General features: G+C 33.0%; 1 protein-coding gene across 1 annotated transcript in view; it reads right to left on the bottom strand.

Annotated features, from left to right (window-relative positions):
- Window positions 1–5,558: 5,558 nt before the first annotated feature.
- LOC119668560 (RUN domain-containing protein 1) overlaps window positions 5,559–22,963 on the bottom strand; it is a 94,882-nt gene continuing 77,477 nt past the window's right edge. The window contains exon 4 of the mRNA XM_038078111.1: window positions 5,559–5,893. Coding sequence (XP_037934039.1) covers window positions 5,704–5,893 — 190 coding nt within the window. The 3' untranslated portion in view covers window positions 5,559–5,703. The remainder of the gene's footprint in view (window positions 5,894–22,963) is intronic.

Here is a 22,963-nt window from a genome sequence, read left to right as displayed (position 1 = left end):
GCTGCATCCCACACTAGTCTTCCCTTTTGTGGTTTATTCGGATTACTGACTGTAAACATAGGTAAGTACCACTTACGTGGATAATACTCCTCGGCTTCGTTAGATTTCAGCTGGCGTATATAACCTTTCGACTTCATGTCGTCGATGTGATCACACACCCAACTTTGCAACGTTACATTGGATTGCAGCTTGCGCTCAAAGCACTGAAGTCTACGCAGCGCCATTAAGTAATTATCTGGCATAGTAATATTATTTGATTTCCAAAGCAATCTTACTACAAAGTATTCACCATCTCGACTTATTTTTGATTGCATACTTTTTTGTTGTTCCAACTCCATATTTTTTAGTTTTTCTCGACTTTCAATAACATTTTTATTGCTGACAAAATCTTTTACTAAACGCTGCAAACTTAGATCATCATCGCATTTACAGATGTGTAAATTTAACGTTTCCCTAATAGTATTAGGTTCGTGCTTAATTATTCTATATATGGTTCACCCGAGTCGAGTTTTTGTTGCAGCTGGCTCATTCTTGCCTCCCTCTCTGAACTTCATTGGCATAGCTACCTCTTTATTGCTTAGGCCGATTATCATTCGAGGCCTAACGTTTTGATACGATTCTACTGATAGTCCCTTTAAATGTTTATACTTATCGGTAAGTTCTGTCATATTTAAAGATTGCTCGGGTAGCTCCAGCTTAGCTACTGAACGCACATTGCACAACGAATACCTTTGACCTTCTCGTATTTTGGAGACTTGCAGGTTGCCCAGCTCAGAATCAGGTTCCTTGCGTACCGTACCATCTGTCCATCGTAAACAAAGATCTTTCGTTTCACCTTTAATCCGCAGTTGTCTTAATACGTCTTTTTCTATTAACGTTGGAACCGATCCGTCATCCAGAAAGGCATAAATGTTGCAGGTATCACCATTTCCATATATTGTTACTGGAACAATTCTGTACAGCGCTTGTGAAGTTAGTTGATGATGAACCGCTAACGTTTCATTTGCCCCACTTGCAGTTGAACTTATTTGTTTATGTAGCAATGGGTGATGTTTCATGTTGCAATTGTGTATACCGCACTCTCGGGTCTTCTTGCACGTTCGAAAATTATGCTGCGGTAGACATCTTCCACATAGTCTCATTGCACGCACTACGTCCCACCTCGCGTCTGTTTTTAGTGTTCTAAACTTTGCACACTTTTTCAACGCATGTGCCTCCTTGCAATAAAAGCATGCTAGAGTTTTGTGCTTATCGGCTACTGCACCCTGAGGTTCTTCTTCATGAAAATTAATGCGTTGCGCTTTGCGCCTTTCATTATCTGCACTGGCTCCAGCACCAAAAACTGGCGATATATTACTTGCTGCTTCTGCTAGTTCATATATCCAGTTGCCGAATGTTTTAAGTGTTACATTGATATTACGCGATGCAACAGCCCACTGCAATCGCATTTGCGGTGGTAGTTTTTCTACAAGCTCTTGGATAAGCAACGGGTTCACTAAGTATGAATGTAACTCTGAAGCCTCCATAGTTGCGATCAAATTTTTTACCTCTAAGGCGAACGTAACAATTGTGTCCAGTTTATTCATATTAATGTTCACTGCTCGAATTTTGGTAATTAAGTTATTGATTATGTGTTCTGGTCTTCCAAATACCATTTGAAGAGTTGAAATTATTTCCGGCACTAATGCCGGTATCATGAGCCTACTGCTGACATATTCAAGTGCCTTACCCTTAAGGGCACGTTGCAATCGTAAAAGATTCTCGTCTTCACTGAAACCGCATAAACGTGTTGAATTGCTGAAACTGCTGTAGAAAAGTGACCACTCTTCCGGCTTTCCGGTAAATATTGGCAAATCTCGTGGAACGACATGACGCGCATTAATTTGTTCTATCTTCAGCGCCGGTATAACTTTCGATAGTGCTTGGGTTTCCGCCCTATCAGCTGAACCACCCAACTGAACACCACAACCTACGTTTGGTTTGCTGTCATCGTTGTTCATACCAACCTGCTTCTTCACCTATTCTAACGTCCTCTGTGTCCTTACCTCACTCATGACTTCACCCTTAACATCATCCTCGCCTACATACTTCAGCATTATTGCACGTTTCTTTTCTATATATTTCATTTCGGCTTTCCTTTGCTTTTCTAAATACTGCAGTTCGATTCTCATGCTGTTTCTTGACATGATTAAACCGCCCTTACTTACCAAGTCCTCCTCACTTGGTACCTTATTTGGAACCCCTTCTGAAACCTGCATTACCGTATTGCATTTATCGCAACTCCAATGCAAGTCTGCAATGCTGTCATCCACGCCCACGCATGCAAAATGACTCCATTGGTCACATGCGCCGCATTGCTCCATCTTTCCTCTTTCGACCTTTTTGCACACGGTACATTGTACAGTCGACTTCTGGCTGCCGGATGACATATTTTTCTTTTTATATGTGTTCCAGATTAAAAGGATTTTTCCGGATTTCTTTCCAGGCAAATCGCCACAATATTTTTTTTCTCGATTGCCGCAAGATTCTTACAGATTGCCACAAAAATTTTAAAGTTTGTTGTTGACCAGTTTTAATAGCATAACGTAGTTGTTTGTGTGTATGTGATGCTTTAAAATCTTAAAACAAATTTATTCATTTCCAGTACTTAAAATTAATTATTTTTCACTTACTTTTGGTCGTGACAACCGCCTTGCCTCTTCCCGAACTCAAAAACAAAAGCCAAGCTTAAATGACAATCAGCCGAACTGACAGTTCATGTGTGCACTGGGTTGCATTTTCTAATTATAGCTGCACGGTGGCAACGACCAAAGCAAGTTTACAAACATTTTACAAACATTAACCTTTGGGTATGGAGTGGAGTTCTAACAGTATATATAAATATACCTACTAAAATCTACGAAAATAAAAACAGAATTTGAAATAATATAAAAAAAAACTCTGAGCTTAAAATATGATTAATTAATTTTTAAAATTGAAAACAATTGAACTATTATTTGCTAATATAATAACATGGTAATACTCAAATATTGAAATATAATTTTGCTTGACCATAGTGATCCATTGTACGCAACGATCTTGAAAAATTTGAACAGTGTAAATGCAGGATAATATATATTGTATATATTAAGCATATATACTGTATATTAACTTATATATTAATTATTTTTTTATATTGTTATTTATATTTAACAAAATATTGTGATTGCTTATTATTATCTACCGGTATTTGTAAAGATATTGTAAATTGTTTTAAATACATTTATTGCTATATACATATTACATATATACATATATATAAAAATTGTTCAATAAAATAAAGCATGAATTAAAAAGAAATAGTTTGTTGTACTACATCTTACATCGCAACGGTGGAAGCTACGTTGGTTAAACGTTTGGGTCTCCGCGAATATAAATTTCTTGTAAGACCTTGGACTGGGCTGAGAACTACCCCGGATACGAAAAATTAGGTTCATTACAATCTATAAAAGATACTGCAGTCGAATGCTCCGACGAAGTCAAATATCTAGGGGTCACCGTAGATAAGTGTGTTAACTGAAACACTCACCTGGACAACGTAATTGGTAAAGCCACAAGGGTCATATGGACATGTAGGAACACATATGGTAGATCCTGGGACCTTAGTCCCAGAATTCTCTCATGGGTTTACCGTACAACTGTCAGACCCATTGAATCCTATGCAGCTCTTGTTTGGTGGCACAAGAAAAAGCTGCAATACTCAAATGCAATAAACTGCAAAGACTCACATGTATCGCTATGACGGAAACTATTAGAACATGTCCCACATCAGCACTGGAGACCATAGTGGATTTTACCCCTTTACACCTCTTCACTAAAAAGACAGCAGCCCTGAGTGGAGCTAGGCTACATTCTGATATCAATATGCACAAAAGTCTTAACATTCAAAACTCTATCTGCAGACTAGTTCGTAGCATAGAGATCTGCGATAGGACAGATCGCATGAACAGGAACTTCGTTTCGGTAGAAAGTTCGAAGTTCTCATTCCCGATCGATTGAACTGGAAAAATGGCACTCCTGGAGCAGAACCAGAAATCATTTTATGGTTCACCGATGGTTCAATAACCAAAGAAGCAGTTGGTGCTGGAATATTTGGTCCTAACACCAGAATCTCGCAAGCGTTGGGTATATGGCCCACTGAGGTTCAGAGGTTCACGCTATCGAGGTCAAATAGTCAAGCAACAGTCAAATCTCTATCCCCCTGGAGGTTTTTCTCAAAACTTTTATTAGACTGCTTTGATGTGCCGCAGCAGCTAGCAAGCAAAAACAAAGCGACGCTTTGCTGGGTGCCTGCCCAGCCTTGATCTGGGCAAGGAGGAGGTCACAGGGAGGAGAGTTGCTCTCTCCTTTTGACATTAGGAGGTCCTCAACGGACGCCATTCTGGCTTTCATTGGAAAAGCGGAACGTCTTCTGTTCGGTTAGGATCAGTTGCAGCACAAAAGATCAATCTGGTAGCAGTGCTCTGCACCGTTGGGAATAATTTCTACACACGTAAATAATGAAATTAACTCACTTGCAATAAAAGAACTTATGAAAACTCGAAGACTCAATAGAACACGACCCCTGGATCTTATTTCGAATAATATCTTCAATAAACTAGACCTTATTATTGAATAAGTTGTGGACATAAAACTTTCCTTCATCAGACTTAAACATATACTTAATGTTTTTTTACTATAAAAAAAAACATTGTGTTTGCAAAACGAAAAAATGTAAATTGCAAACACAATGTTGGCGCAACAAATTTGGTGTTTTTATTACTTTTGGGAATTACTTTTTTGTTGTTATGATACTTTTGATTAATTTTAAGTTTAATATGAAAAAAATGTTTAATCAATTTGTAAACTTTTTTATTTTGTTTTTATTTCAAAATTAAATCGTTTTTATTGTGCATTTAATAAACATTTGTATCATTTTTTCGTTTTGCAAACACAATGTTGACAAACCGTACATGTACATTCATTTAAAAGTACCCTTATACGTACCTTTGTCGATTATCTATTGATTTTGATTTTTTATCTATTGATGTATTTATATAAAAAAATAAATTGCACAGATATTTTAGTTATACGGCTATATTTATTTATAATTTTATTGTAAGACAGATTATGCTACGTTTGAAATTTAGATAGTTGTACTTATATATATACATACTAAAATCTTCCGCACGATAATTTTCAGTATAAACAAATATTTAAAATTTAGTGCACATAATAATGAATGTTAGATATAGAAGTCTTACTTTGTAATATATTTGATTATTAACTTACTCGAGATGTTTTCAAATCAAGATGTTTTCAACTCGAGATATTTTCAATTTTTTTATTATTGTTACTATTTATTATTGAACGACTTTTTACACTTTCAAAAGAAATTTATTCAAAATATTATCGTATATTTTGTTTAGTTTTCCCTGAAGATGACTATCGAAGATAGTCGAAATATCGGAAGAATTATTTTTAATAAAGTATAAATGATTTTTAAATATAAATAATAAATTAGTGTCTTTTTTATTTCTATTTAAATTTGACCAATTAGCCCGATAACAAATTATTATAATAAGAAATTTATCAAATGGTTAATGTTCTAGCTGGAAGATTTAGACTTATATTTTACAATGTAAAAATAAAAATATGTAATTAATTAAATTTTGATGAGCACATTTAAATATTTTTAAAATGTCTGACTGCTAAGTCCACAGGCAGATCAAAATGGTATTCGTTTAGTGTATTAATGGAACTAAGAGAATCTCGAAATCCTGTTCGCACTACATAGCTCTCGGACGTATAGTGCGTATCGATAAGGCCATTGCAACTGAATATCAAACTTAACCATTCCACCAGTTGATGTGAGCTAAAAACAAACAAAAAAAAAATTATTTCTATTTAAATACAATAAAATAGTATTTAAATAAAATATGATTATTTCTTTTAATATATTTTACTTATTCTGCGCTTTACACAATACTAGTTCACAGCTTTGCTGTGGCATACTGTAATATCACAATGTATTATCACGATTTAATAATATAATAAAAAATTGGTTCATAATAAAAAAGTTTTAAAATACAAACAAATACATACAACTGTGATCTCATTTAATTAAAAATGAGATCACATTTAATAACCTAATAATCAAAAGACTAGATGCATATAACTCGCTTTTAAAAGCGTTTTAAAATTTGTGCAAAAAAATAATGAACTTTGCAATACCAATTAAATTTAGAAAAGAGATGTATGAAATCAATAGAATTATGTACCGCAAAAAAGAGCTTTAAGAGACTGTTGTGTATCAAAAATAAAATTGGCCATGGTATCAAGTAAGTGACAGCACAAACATCAATCGCTTCGACAAGCGCAAAACGAGGAGGCAAATCTTGGATTTACTTTGCAAAAAAGGAGGAACTGGTGACTGACGCAGACGAGTTCGGATTAGATACCAGTGGTTCACTGGAGGAACTTTGTGAGAGACTTTCAACGTTCATGGACACACAGACAACTGAGAAAGATACCGCCTGTCTACAAGAACTCGCTAAGCTACATACCAGGAGTTCATCACCGGGAGTCATTGAAAACAGACGTCCTTCGATAACTAAGGGAGGAAGTGTAACCATGGTGGAATATCCAGTAGTAATCGATCAAGTTAGAAAGTGGGGATGACACTACTCAGGGGAAAATAAAGTACTACCATTTGTAGAACGAATCGAACTGGCGAATGTTTACGATATACATAAGAACTTACTCCCAAAGCTAATGCCCGAATTACTAAAAGACAAAGCACTGATCTGGCTGAGGAATAACAACAAGCGATGGACCGAGTGGCCATCGTTCAAAGCAGATCTATTATCATTCTTCTTGACCCCAAGATATTTCGAACATTTACAGGACAAAACACGAACCCAGTAAACTCTTCAGAGATTATGTATTAGCACTGCAGAACATCATGCAATAGGGTGGCTCAGAAAAACTAAAATGCGATTTTTAATGAGCGCACCCCCTAGGAATATGCCATTGACCAAAAAAATGATATTCCCAAAGTTTTGGAGCAATAGGATTAAAAATGACGTTGCGCCACTCGAGCAAAGTTGGGTTTTCAGGACAAAAAACAGTAATTTTTCAATTCAAGGTCATTTTTTATCTTTGTTACTTGTTTCAACACTTATTAATATATACTCATTTGATAGATAATTAAAATATCTTTTTAATAAGATACTGATGAGCAAAATTGGTTAAAAACTATGCGCAAAACACAATAATTAGTTCAGCGACTGTGCTCTGTTTTCTATATCATACGTTTTAGATGGCATGCACAATTATAGGTATATGCTACGATTTAGTTAATTATTTATAAAAAATTATAATTTCAATAAAACTTTTTTTTTCAGTAATTAATACATTGTGTTTATTATGTTTTATGACATAAATCTGACTATGTGAAGGATAATTTTTATGATAATGTTTGACTACTTGCAGAACATATTGTTTTTCCTCTTCATATTTTGTCAAAATCGAATTATAATCCATCATAAGCCTAATTCCTCTTTCAATCCTTTATCATATAAAGTCTGGTACAGAATTCAAGTTCATCTCTATAATCTTGCGTCTCCATCCATGGCGATGGATCGAAACTGATAAAACTATTAGATAGGCAAAAACGATCAAAAAAATTTGTTATTTGTCTCTTCGGTCACGAAATCAATAAGGTTCTTTGAGGAAAATAACTTCATTAGTGGGTTCCCACTCTTTATCTAACCAGAGATAGATAGCTGGAATCTTGGATCTGTGATCGGTAACTCTACTGTTACTATCTACGCAGATGGCTCAAAGATGGAAGGCGGTACGGGAGCAGGTATCTTCTCGAAAGATATGCAGATAAGACAGTGCTACCGAATCCCTGCTACTTACAGCGTCTTTCACGGCGAGATATATGCTATCGAAAAAGATGTCAACATTAAACAACAAAGTACAATTCGTCATTCGAATTTCATGATTTTTGTAGATAGGCAGCACTGAAAGCAATTGAATCTAAATTCCAAGATAGTATTAAAATGTCGCTATTCACTGATGAGCATCAAACATCATTAGGTCTCTCTTTGTTGGGCATAGTACATTTCGAATACTTGGACATAGCAATATTGAAGGAAATGAACTAGCAGATGAGATGGCCAGAAGAGGTTCTGAATTGCATACAGGAGATGCCGACCTCTCAATACATACACCGATATGTAAACTGTTTAGGATAATAGAGGGAATCAATACGGTGACTAACAATTTATAAACTAACCGCGAAGACTGTAAGGTCGCTAGAATCTTAAGGCCTAAGTTGGACAAAAATAAAACGAAAACCCTTCAAGGTTTGAGCAAACCTGCAGTTCGTGTGCAGGGGCACTGTGCCATTGCGCCTATGCTCCAACGGTGGCGAGTTCCAACAAGTGGATTATACAGGAGTTGCCAAGATGAAGAGGAGGTAAAATCTATCAACCACTTCCTGTGTCTCTGTCCAGGACTTCAAACAAGCCTACTTTAATGTCTTGGGGATCCTTATTTTACTGGCTTGGAAGAGATAACGAAAGCAAACTTATCGAATCTCCTCAACTTCATCTGGAAAACCAAATGGGTTTACAAGAATAACAAAGGTTAGCAACTCGCATTTCCTGGTAAAATTTTTTAAGGGCATCCCAATGGGTAATATATGTCTCCGAGTAGAAGTGCTTACAACTGTTAGTACGTGCCTTCCGAACATAACCTAACCTAGTGTGGGTTAAAATGTTCACACATATGCTCACTATAAAAACGTATATATCTCGTACAAATCATCCGAGTTATATGTAAATTGATCTCTTAAAAGAAATATTTTTAGTAAGTACATGATTTTCGCCATCCATCGAGAATCTTAGATGGCACCTGGGCGCCATACCTACAACTACAAAATATGTATAGCGTAGCGATCCGAAACCTTGCGTTTGTCAAGGGCGGAAACTAAACTAGGAGTGATAAATTGAATCGTTCTGTCTGCGTTATCCCAATTTTGTTGAACTGTGTCTAAAGATTCAGCTTCCATTTTGAGACAAATTTCTTCATCGAATTTATTCAAATTAAAATCAATGCAATTTTTAGCCGCTCTTGCTTCGTTTGCTAAAAGGATATTAACTTCAGTCATACTCCCTGTACGACCATTTTCTCTTTGCTTACTAAAAAATTATTGTTTTGACTACTTTTTCAATTCTACTTAAATATCTATATAAATTATTAAGTAGAAATGTATTATTTTTATTTTTTATTTATGTTTCTTCCGTTTCTTGTAAACATTTGCGATAGCATTGTGCATGCCAGCTAAAAGGTATGAAATAGAAAACAGAGCACAGTCGCTGAACTAATTATTGTGTTTTGCGCATAGTTTTTAACCGATTTTGCTCATCAGTATCTTATTAAAAAGATATTTTAATTATCTATCAAATGAGTATATATTAATAAGTGTTGAAACAAGTAACAAAGATAAAAAATGACCTTGAATTGAAAAATTACTGTTTTTTGTCCTGAAAACCCAACTTTGCTCGAGTGGCGGAACGTCATTTTTAATCCTATTGCTCCAAAACTATGGGAATATCATTTTTTTGGTCAATGGCATATTCCTAGGTGGTGCGCTCATTCAAAACTTCATTTTTAATTTTCCCCCTTATAACGTGAGCCACCCTAATCATGCAACATTCATCATACGCCAATGAAACGAAAATAGAGAGGATCTATCGGAACAGTCGGACCGAGTATCAATGTTACATCCGTAGGAAAAATTTTCAGTCACTAGCAGAACTGTTGACATTAGCAGGGGACCTGGAGGCACTAACAATTACAGACCGTCAAGGAAGGAATACACTACCGGCTAAAGAAACCAAAGCAAGAGTAATTGATGCGTCCGAAGACAAGATAAAGGATGTCATGCCGGCTTGTCGTCGTTGCGGTCAACAAGGACACTTGAGGTGGAATTGTCGCTTCACAAGCATCTTATTTTACTGGGAATATGGAAAAAGAGGAAAACGTACAATTGATTGCTGCAGGAACCAGGGAAACGAGGTCAGGGACCATCGACAGAACGGGGCGATGAAACTACAAGACAACACCCCGTCCAACCAGTAGGATGCATGAAGCTCGGCTTAAGGTACTACTAATCATGAAGTCATAAGAGCAACTATCGATACAGGATCCTTGCGGAGTTTCATCAATTTCCAAACAGCAGCAAAACTTAAGGGAAATATCAGCCTTAGCTCAGAACCCAAGTAAGTACGTATGGCGGACAACACTCCACCAAGCAACAAATGGCAACATGTATCACGTTCGCGACAAGAACCACAAAGTTAAGATTAATTCTACCTGATCCAAACCTGATCGATGAGGTAATTTAGGGACTGGCCTTCTTGGCTGATATGGGAGCCTCACTAACATGCAGAGGCCAAAAATTACAGTTTAGATATCACAAACACGAAACTACGGTAGCAAGCACCATGGAAGTGTCAACATCAAAACAAAGGACAATGGATGAAAATTTCAAGGAATTCTTGAAACCGGAGTTAGATAAGTTCTCACAGATTAAAGAACCCAGTAACATCACGGAACATCTCATTATCATGCGTTACGAGCAACCCATCAAAAAGCAATATTACCCACGCAACTCGGAATTAACAGTGAAAAGTGCGAGATTTTTAAACGTCAACGAAATACCTAGGACATGCCATAAGCGAACAAAGTATACACACTGATCCAGGAAAAGTTGAAGCGATACGAAAATTAAACCCACCAACAAGTCTAAAACAACTCCAATATAATACACCCGTTAACCACACTCTTAAAAAAAGGTAAACATTGGAAGTGGGGATCGGAGCAACAAGATGCCTTCGACGAGCTTAAAATAAAACTAACAGAAGCACCAGTTCTCGCTTGCCCAAATTTAATCCTCCGTTTACTCTCCAGACAGACGCAAGTAACCATGGATTGGGAGCAGTACTAACACAATCCATTAACAACATCGAACATGTCATTGCCTATGCAAGCCGGCATTTAAACCAAACCGAGGAAAAGTATTCAGCCACGGAAAAGGAATGCTTAGCAATAGAATGCTGAACAATAGTCACTTCGCAAAATGCGACCATACCAGATGGACATTAAAGCTGTAACAATATCAATTCGAGATTCAATATCAAAAAGGTAAATTAAATGTCATCGCGGATATGTTATCCAGACAACCGGTTGAAAAAATTGCACGAATAATTCCAGAGTCCAGACAAAGAAATTTTAAGTGGTTTATAAGGAAATTCGATAAAGTACAGACAAGTCCAGACAAGTTTCCAAATTTCACAATACAAAGCCAGCCAATTAAAACCAGCAGGCGAAATGCTCACCCAAATACCGGAGGAGCCATGGGCAACGGTCTGTGCAGATTTTGTCGGTCCGTTACCAAGATCGAGGAAGGGGAATACGATGCTAGCATGTGATCGCAAACGCACCTGTCCCAGACGACCACCGACGTCAAGATCACAAAAACGTTCAGTAGACAGAGAAGCTAGCCCAGACAACACCTTAGAATATGATACAGGAAGCGACTTAAGGCATTTTGAGATTACATTACCTGACTCCAGCGGGACTACACCGCCAACCGATGGTCAGAAATATTAAACAAAGACATCCAAGAAGCACTTGGTAACCGGAAACAAGGTTGGTAAATTATGTTTCTTCGGGTTATAGATCAGCGGAGATACCAAGTTAAGATCAGTCGAGGAGAAGTGGTCCGAATTCGTCAACTCGATGGAAAAATCGGGGAAGTGTAACATAAAATTTATAGCTCGTAAATTTCACGTCACAACATAAAAATAAAAATAAAACAATAACCAAATTAATAAAGCAAGTATTAAAACCCACCATCTGCACCGTCCAATGATGGTAGTAAACAGAGAGCCATTTCAGGTTGCTATCCGTTTTTATCTTGTCTTGCTGACGCTTTTGATCCCGCTATTTCCCGAAGTTGTTTACTTGTTTACGCCTTACGCGAATTATATTTGATTAAAAACACATGAAACTTAAGTTTGATGCGTACTTTATTGAATGAATCTTAAGACTAGTTTTTTTTACAACAGTATTCTGTATTTATACAAAATTATCTTGAGATTAATTTTATTCTCAAGGTTGAAATGTGTTACTTATTTTAATAAACTGTATTAATTTTAATTACATTTACTATTGTTTGAAAGAAAAGGTTAAAGAAAAGGACGGAAGTCCCAACACTAGGGATTTTCCTCCTATTGTTTTTATAAATATGTTTTCTTGTTATAATTAGGTATTGAAAAATGTTACAATGTTTAGTTGCTTTCAATTTCCTATTTAATAGATAATTTTTGTTACAATGTTCAGGTATTTTTTATTTCCTGTTTAATACAATACATAATTTAAAATGTTTAGTAGTATAGAATATTTGCACAATAAAATATAATGTGTTGCTCGAGATTGTTTGTTTAGGAACAAACGATCTATACTTCTGATGTTTTGTGTTTGCTGATTATATCGTTCACTAGCGATATAACTCCTCCCTCCCTAGTTTGGAGATTCTCCTGGATCTCGATATTTTGATTGTTTACAATTTTAACTTTTGTTTTCCTACTTATGCAAATAAATATTATTATTATTAAAATGAATGATACAATTAATGTTATATTAATGCCATAAGAAATATTTTTATGAAATTTTAATTCTTTAATTTCTTTAATGTTAGAAAAGTGTTGCCTCGTAAAGTTAACAAATTTTAGAGGTGTCTCTTTTGTTTGGTTAAAATGTTTAACATTAGGATAGAAATATTTTTCTTCTACATAATCTTTCTTATTATAAAATGTTTCCTCTCTTATTTTTATTTTGCAATTATTAAATGTTATGAAGTAATTTTTATTTATTACAATTTGCCTGTCATCACAATTCTGAGTTATATTTTCAGAGACGGCATTTTTTATTAAAAGGCTCTCATCATCAAGAGCTAAAATTTCTGTTTTATTATTATATTTTAACTTACAATTATTTTTAAAAATACAATTTTTACTTTTAACAAGACTTTTTAAAATTGTTGTTTCTTCATATTTAAATATTTGTTTGTTAATTTCAATTACATATTCGTTATTTTCATCTATTTCTAATAAATTTACATTTGGTAGTGGAGTTATAAGTTTTAAATCAGTTCGTATATAATTTTGAGGAATTTTTTAACGCTATTATAATACGGTTGTTTTTATATTTCATTACTCCAACTTTTATTAATTTTAATTTAAAAATATCTATATTATATTTTTCTATTTCTTCAGTGCTTAATATGCTAGGGTGAAAAATATTATGTTTTGCGGCAACTATATTATCTTGTTTGAAAATTTAAGTGGACGTTTAATATTGTTTTCGTAAATGTTCTTTAGGGGATGTTTTCTAAACTTAGGAGTTTCCTTATGTCTAACATTCGCATAGTTTTTTATAAAACCTTCGGTTCGCGTTTCTATATAATTTTCCCTATTTTCGTTCAATTTATTTATATATTTTTGTTTTGTTGTTTCGAGATTAGTTTTTAAAGATTTCTTATCTATTTTATTTTGATGAGCTTTTAATGGAGTTGTTTTAATTGTCGTATGGAATGTATTATTATAAAAGTGTATCGCTTTTAATACTTGCTCCTTTATGGGAACTTTATTATCTATATTTAGGACACGTATTTTCTCAGTGAGTGTATTATTGAGTCTTTCAATGTCTGAGTTTCCAGTGTGACTATTAGGTTTGGAAAAGTGAAATTCAATATTTTCATCTTGACAGAATTGCTTGATTTTAATTCTATTAAATTCATTATCAAACACAATTTTTTTCATTTTGCCCTGGATAGAGATATATAAAAGAATTTTCTCTATTAAAGTTTCACTGTTTCTATCTTCTAAATAAAAACTTACTCCGTGTTTTGAAAATTTGTCAATAAAATGTATAAATGAGTGTTTGGAGTTTATGTAAGTATCAATGTGAATAATTTCATTAATATCGTTAGGAGTTGGGGTAATTCTAAACTTATTGTTTATAGGATTCCTATCATATTTTCCAGCTGTACAAATATCGCAATTATTTATTACTATGTTAATTAACTCTTTTAATTTGGGAAAATAAATTTTATATTTAAGTGATTCGTAATTTGCTAATATACCAGTATGACCTGATTCTCTTTTGTGAAATAATGATATTTGTTTTAAGGCTTCTTCTTCAGTTTTTAAGTCTGTGGCAAAAAAATTACACCTAATAAACTTTATTTTATTATTTGTTGAAAATGCTTCTAAAAGTTTTTGTTTTAGTTTGTTAAAAACTGGATCTGATAATTTAGAATAGATGGCAATTTTTCCTGTAGAAAAATGTCTTCTAACAATATTAACAACATTTTGTTGTATATCATTTTTATCAATATATATACGTTTATTACTAAATATTCGTTCGAATTCCTTGTCTTTTTGTTCAACAAGTATAAGTTGATTTTTGAATCTATTTACTACAGTTTCTAAAATTGGTATATCATTCGAGTGAATAGCATTAGTTTGTTCGTTATTAGAAATTTTGTTAGATAAATGGGTAGATGATTCGATATTTTCAGATAAATTTATTTCATACTTATCGAAATGAATTCTACTTAAAAAGTCTGCTATTTTATTATCTTTACCTTTTATATATTCTATTCTCGCATCATATTCGCCTAATTGTACTAACCATCTTTGGAGTCTGGGATTTATATCCTTGCCGGTGTATTTTGCTCGTAACCATTTAAGTGGTTGGTGATCACTGTGTAAATCGAATTCCTTGCCATATAAGTATGGTCGAAAATATTTACATCCCCACACAATTGCAAATAATTTCTTCTCAATTGTACTGTAACGCTTTTCATGGTCGTTAAGAGTACGAGAAGCAAATGAAACTGGATGGCCATCTTGTGTTAGAACCGCTCCTAAGGCAAAATCACTTGCATCCGTTATAAGTTTAAACTTGTTTTTAAAATTAGGATAACGTAATATTGGTGGGCTTGTGATGAGAGCTTTTAACTTTTCAAATGCTGATATATAATTAGGATCATGAATGTTAACTTTAACGTTTTGTTTTAGGTATTTAATCATTGGTTGAGCAACTTTTGCATAATCTCGGATATACTTTCGGTAGTAACCTGTCATTCCGAGAAAACTCTTAATTTGTTTTTGGGTTCGAGGAAGAGTTAAATTTTGTATACTTTCAATTTTTTTTGGATTAGGTTTTACTCCTTTTTCAGTCAAAATATGACCTAAAAATTCTGTTTCTTTCTTTAAAAAATTACATTTATCTACTTGAATTTTCAAACAGGCTTTTTGTAATGTTAGAAAGATTTTATTTAGACTTATAATATGTTCTTGCAAAGAAGTACTAAAAATAAGAATATCGTCAAGATATACTACACAAATTTTGTTAATATATTGGCTTAGGATTGAATTCATCAACCTTTGAAATGTTGATGGTGCATTTTTAAGTCCGAATGGCATTCTCAAAAATTCAAAATGTCCAAATGGGGTAGAAAAAGCTGTTTTTTTCCGATCTTCGAGTTTCACCAAAATTTGGTGAAATCCTTTAGCCAAATCGATTGTTGAGAAATATTGAGCTCTACCTAATTTATCTAAAATTGCATCAATATTAGGGATAGGAAACTTATCGCTTATAGTAGATTCATTTAGCTTTCTATAATTAATTACTATTCTCCATTTTTTATTGGATGAATTATCTTCCTTTTTAGGTACAATCCATAAAGGACTATTATATGGAGAGTTACTTTGAGTTATTATTCCTGTTTTGAGCATATCAGAAATTTGTTGTTGGATCTCTTGTTCGTGCACATTTGGATATCTATAAGCTTTGGAATATATAGGTCTGTCATTATTTGTTATTATCTCATGTTGAATTTCATGAGTAAATGTTAAATTATCGCCTTCTTTAAAAAATAATGAATCGTATTGTTTCAATAAATTACGTATTTTAGGCTTTTCTTCGGAATTCAGGTGGTCTAAATTTATATTGTTGATGCAATAATTATTAAGGTATTCTAGTTGATAAATATTTTTAAAATCAGAAGGATTATTAAACATAATAATATGTCCATTTATACATATATTATTATGCTCATAGTTTATTTTAGCTCCACAAGATTTCAAGATATTATCTCCTATTATAGCATCATAATTTTGGTTTTTAAGATCTACTATATTCCATGAAATTGTGCCTTTAATATTAAACTCATTAGGTATTGCAGTTATTGCTTGTTTAGAAATTTTAGTTATACCATTTAATGTTGAAAAGAATTTAGGTTCTTTTAGAATGATTTCTGGAAAATTACTTGCAAGTTCAACACTCATAATGCTAGTAGTTGATCCAGAATCGATAAGACAATTAACAGTATGACCCATAAAATTTAATTTTATTGTTCTTAGTTTACCTTCTGAGCCTCTGATAGACAATTCATGAATATTGTTTATATTCATTGGCTCTACAAATTTTTGCTTTCGAGGTTTTTGATAATTTGCTTGGTGCTGATTATTTTGTTCACCATTCAGTCTATTATTTTGGTTAAAATGAGGTTTATACTGAACTAAATTTTGCTCATATTGACCTACGTTTTTATTGAAGTCAGAATGGTTTTGTCCGTTATAACGGTACTCATATTGCTGAAAACGATTTTCTTGAAAATTATTCTTATAATTTGCGTTTTGTTTGTATTGACCCGAATTACAGTTATAGGAGTTATTTTGATTTGGATAACTAGGTTTGAAATTTTTATTTGTATATGTCGAGTTAAAAGGCATTGTATGTTTACGTCTGTACGTAACATGAATAACGTCGCTTTCGTCTAGTAATCCTAATTGGTCAAACTTGTTTATTACTTCTATTAAACTACTTTTGTTGTCAATTAAAGATCTATAACTACCGCAGAGCATACTACTAACTCTAGCAATTAAATTTTTATCGTTATTTACTGGACTGAAGTTTTCAGGTTTTTCTTTATCATATTGATATATTTGGTATAATTCAGAATTAATTTTTTCGATTTTATTAAATAGTTCTCTTAAATTATTTACCTTTAGATTTTTGCTCTCGTCCATTACCGTCATGTAGTTTTTCCTGGGCCGGAAATGAGTTGTTAATTTGATTTTAATCGCTTCCCACGTTGGCTTATATCCCATAAGTTGAACACATCTCTTTGCATCTCCTTGCAATTTCTCTGTGGTTACAATCATCAGTCCGAATTGTTGAAGTTCAGGATTATCCGAACATAGTAACATTGTATTTTCCACGCTTTCTAAAAATTCTTGAAGCGGATAATCATTTTTTCCATAGAAAGTTTTAATTGTTTGAAACCGCTTAATTATTTGATCCGCAGTCAATTGGAATGGAAAAATTGCTGGGTTTGATAAATTTGTTTTCTGCACGCTTTGTACCTGTACTTGTTTAATGTGCTGATCTTTTTGATAGATGATTGATGTTAGTTGTTCATTTTTTGTTTTGTACTCCTCCATTTGTCTTTCGTATTGTTGTTGCTGCTGTTGCTGCTGTTGTTGGTGTTGTTGCTGTTGCTGCTGCTGTTGTTGCATTTGTTTTATCTGATTATCTTGATCCTTGATAATCGTTGTTAGCTGCTCAAGTTTAGCTATTAAGTCCTTTTGTGTTTCCATTTTTCCAATTTTTTTTTTTGAAAATTTTAGTAAGATTACACTTGTTAACACTTTTATATTCTGTACCACTTTTAGTTTTATATTTTTTTTTTATTTGTGTAAAGTTTGTGTTAATTTTAGTTTATTGTAATACAAAGTAATAATTATTATCAAAAGTAAAACTGTTAATATTTATTGCACAAAGAATTTAACATTTTTCGAAAAGAAAGAAAAAAAAAAAAAAAATTTTTTTTTTATTTGTTCAAATTTTTTATTTTATTTAGTTAAAAATTTGATTTTAAAAGTTCATAAAGAGTCACGATCTTCGGATTAGACTCGGTTACCGACTGCGCCAATTATATTTGATTAAAAACACATGAAACTTAAGTTTGATGCGTACTTTATTGAATGAATCTTAAGACTAGTTTTTTTTACAACAGTATTCTGTATTTATACAAAATTATCTTGAGATTAATTTTATTCTCAAGGTTGAAATGTGTTACTTATTTTAATAAACTGTATTAATTTTAATTACATTTACTATTGTTTGAAAGAAAAGGTTAAAGAAAAGGACGGAAGTCCCAACACTAGGGATTTTCCTCCTATTGTTTTTATAAATATGTTTTATTGTTATAATTAGGTATTGAAAAATGTTACAATGTTTAGTTGCTTTCAATTTCCTATTTAATAGATAATTTTTGTTACAATGTTTAGGTATTTTTTATTTCCTGTTTAATACAATACATAATTTAAAATGTTTAGTAGTATAGAATATTTGCACGATAAAATATAATGTGTTGCTCGAGATTGTTTGTTTAGGAACAAACGATCTATACTTCTGATGTTTTGTGTTTGCTGATTATATCATTCACTAGCGATATAACTCGCGCATATTTTGTTTTTGTCTGTTTACTGTTGTGATGCAGTATTGTTTTTGGTTGTTTACGCATTTTATCACTATGCTTACTGTTGTAGTGTAGTATTATTTTTGGTTGCTTACGGATTTCATCACCATGCTTATTGTTGCGATGAACATGTTTTGCCACCCTTTCTTTCGGAAAATGGAGTGAGTCGAATTGTTCCATTTTTTGCAATCCGCACAAGCATCCTTTCACCATCGAGTATTGCTTTAAAGCGGTGTCTTCGCCCTTTAGACTATTTTGACAAATCAAACCCATGTCTTACCAGCGTATCGGCCGGGCATGTACCGAGCCGCGGTATCTTTTCTTCCTCCAGTATCTTATTGTTCACCAGTGAATAACCGATTTCATTATCTGTCGACAACTTTAGAATGGTTTTGACATTGGGTGGAGTTGGTGGACATTCCCAAGTGAATGTTGCACGAGGTGGGGATTCTGTTAAATCATAGCCATGTCTTATTAGTGTTTCTGCCTGGCATGTATCGAGTCGCGGTACCTTTTCTTCCTTTAGTGTCTTGATTCCTCGATCAAGCATTGTTTATGTATGCTTCTTCATATCACTTTAACGGTCTGCTTGTACATTATTGTTGTTGTTTTATTTTTATTAATGGGACTCAAAAACCAATAATAATAACAACTTATTTCTATGTATATTTTTTTTGTTTTGTAAAATAAATTCATAATCATATCTATCTGTAAATTCGTATCTAAATTTATACTTTTATTTGTAACTAAAGCGTTACTCTGAATATTTTAGACTTATTACTAATTTCACAATTATAACCAGCATTACGTTAGCTATTAGATATATATTTTTTTTACATGTTGAAAAGGAAATATATACAAAATTTCTTTAAATTAATTTACGACTTATAAAAGAAATATTAATAAAAATAAAAATGTTTACAAATTTTAGACTGACTTATCAAACCAAATATTTATGTTGTTTTTTTTCCCCTATAGTTTTATTACAAATTTAGCATGCTTAAGTGAACAAAATTTCAAGTATGAATTATTGTACTATACGTATAGTATATATATATTATGGTATATTAAATGGTATTAGTTATTTTATAATATAATACTAAATATATTAATGTATAATAATTATATAAAACATTACATACATCACAATATAATGATAATTATATATAAGTAATATATGTATAACATATTAATATTGATATTATAATGCATTTATAACAATTCTTTTTACTAAATTATTCGATAATATATTATAATACATATATAATATATTAATATTGATATTATAATGCACTTATAACCATTCTTTTTACTAAATTATTCGATAATATTACAATAGTTTGTTACAAAACTTTTTTTTTCTATTTATATATTAATAGGTATTTTATTTATTATTGTGGCATTATGGCATGATAAGGAGTTTAAGAATAGTGATAATTAAAATATATTATTATTAAGACACAAAAATAATTAAAGTTAATTTTGCGGTTCTACGCAGAGTTTTAAGGTGCACTACCATAAACTGTTGGGCAAGAATGATTATTTTACTAGCTTGTGGGATTATTCATGATATATTTGTACGCAATAATATTTGATTTAAAAACAAAATTGTATATCACCTTGATTTTGCAATATTTAAAACCTTTAAGCAATTACTATTACTATCAATAATTCCGCATGTACTAATACGCTTGCACGATGACTTCTTTAACATTAAAATTTTCAAAAATTTATATTTATGTATAATTATTGTGTTTATAATTGTTTACTATTTTTTTTTTTTGTGTACTTATGTTAATTATTTACGTAACAAAAAAAAAAACTAAAGCTATTTAAAAAATTATTAAATAACAAAATTAAATTAAAGAGTTAGTCTAATCATTTTAAAGGCATTATGACGCTTTAGGTCAACTTTTAAAAAATAGAATTCTTGATATTATAAACTAATCGTCCCCATTAATTTATTTTCAGTTGTAAGTTTAATATATTTACATTTTACTTGTCTTTCTAAGAGAAATTATATTACCAACAATACAAGATGTAAATGTATGTTGAAATAAAATTATATATATAAAAAAAACATTAACCTCCTCTAGGATTGATATCGCTTTAACTGACTCACATGTGCCGTGATAACCTTATCCGTGGACATTTCCCTCCATTTTATTATAACTGGGGACATAAAATCAATGACCTCATAGGGTCGTGTGTATTTTGGTTTATAAGGAACTACTGTCAACATTTTCCTTGGTACTAAGTTCTGACTTACTTTAAATTTCTGACACACTACGCATTTCCACACATAGTCTTTTATATCCCGGTCAATACTACTTGGCCGTAACTCGAAGTATGGTTTTGTGTTGTCCTCCATGTCCTACGGTAGCGTAGTCATGGCACTCTTCTCCTCGTGGTACGCTTAATTTCCAAGAGCGTTGTCCCTCATTTCCATACTGTGTTGGAAAGCGGCGATATAATTGTTTGTTTTCTACGGCGTAGTCTGGGTAATTCTTAGGGTTCTTCAATACTTCTTTCTTCAGATTGCTGAGCAATGCGCATGTATCTTCCTGTCCCTCGGTGGTATCTAGCTTGTAAGTATGGTTTGAGGATGTCGTGATAAGACGTCTGCTATTATGTTATACCTACCCTTCCTGTATTGTACTTCGAAATTATACTGTTGGAGTTTTAGTGCCCATCGCGCAATGCGACCAGAAGGATTATCAATGTTATTTAGCCATATCAGAGCCAAATGAACCGTAATGACAGTGAAATGTTACCCTTCAACATATTGCCGCATTTTCCTGACACCCCACACAATTGCAAGGCACCCCTTCTCTGTCGTGGTGTAATTCTTCTCCGCTGGGTTTAGTGTGCGACTGGCGTAAGCAATAACCTTATCTTCTTCATCTATCTTCTGCGTTAAGACAACTCATAGACCATAGTTACTGGCATCTGTCTGTAACATAAATTGCTCATCGAAATTGGGACAGGCCAAGATTGGGGCACTTGTTAACTTCTCTTTCAACATGTCAAACGCGGATTATTGTTCTGACTTCCACTGCCATCGCTTACCCTTCTTCAACAACTGAGTTAAGGGTTGTATAGTACTCGAGAATTGCAGAACAAATCGACGGCACCATGAGGCAATCCCAAAGCGTCTTAATTCACTGATGTTCTTTCGGAGTTAATAGGTGGCCAAGATAATTGATTTCCTTCGCAAAGAACTTACATTTCTTGATATTCAACTTTAACTTCGGTTTTCTAAGCCGATGAAATACCTCCCTCAAATTTGTCATATGCTCTTCCAGCGTGTGACCGATGACTATGATGTGTGACGAGTATCTCGTCACATCTCGTCACAAACAAAAAAAAAAATATATAATGCACTATGCATAACTATTATGATTAATGTAAAAGTAGAAAAAAACAACAATAAAAATACAAAAAATATATAACAATAGAATTATGGTATTTTTAGTTAAAACTAAATTTGTTTATTATTAGTTAAGATGAACATAAAATAAAATATTAGTATAAGGTAGCAATAAAAATTAAGTTATTAATAAGTTTAACATTAAGGTATTATTAATTTAGTATGTAAAATCAATATTATTAAGTTAGTATTAATTTATTACAAATTAGAAAAAAGAAAAATGCAATTCCTTTTAAAATATAAATTAAGTGATAACACTTCTTTTTGTTTGAGTGTAACTATTTTGTCAAATTTTAACAAATGTGCAGCAACAGTAAACATACCAGCCGCAGACATTTAGAATTGGCAAAAACAACTCAGAAGAAAGCTGTACAATGTGCACTCAGCAATTAGAAGTCCCGTTTTCCGGAATTTATATAAAAAGAGGAATTATTCAACAGAAAGACACTTGATGACAGGCCACGAAGCGGAACACTTGGCAGAACCAAAGCAACTATACAATCAGGTAACTAAGACATTATTTAACATTTTTACTAGTCCACCAGTGTAGCCCAATCGGTAACACTGCTCCTTAGCAACGTAGCCTTGTCGGTAACGTTAGTTTCAAGTCCACCACTGTAGCCCAATCGGTAACACTGTTCCTTAGCAACGTAGCCTTGTCGGTAACGTTAGTTTCAAGTCCACCACTGTAGCCCAATCGGTAACACTGTTCCTTAGCAACGCAGCCTTGTCGGTAGCGTTGGTTCCAAGTCCACCAGTTTAGCCCTATCGGTAACACTGTTCTTTAGCAACGCATCCTTGTCGGTAGCGTTGGTTCCAAGTCCACCAGTGTAGCCCAGTCGGTAACACTGACTAAACAGGAACGGTAGAGGAACTCCGCA

This window comes from Teleopsis dalmanni, chromosome 1, assembly GCF_002237135.1.
Source record: "Teleopsis dalmanni isolate 2A chromosome 1, ASM223713v2, whole genome shotgun sequence".
In the NCBI taxonomy this organism is placed as follows: domain Eukaryota; kingdom Metazoa; phylum Arthropoda; class Insecta; order Diptera; family Diopsidae; genus Teleopsis; species Teleopsis dalmanni.
Note: the sequence above shows the minus strand (reverse complement) of the source record. Positions and strands in the feature narration are given on the sequence as shown.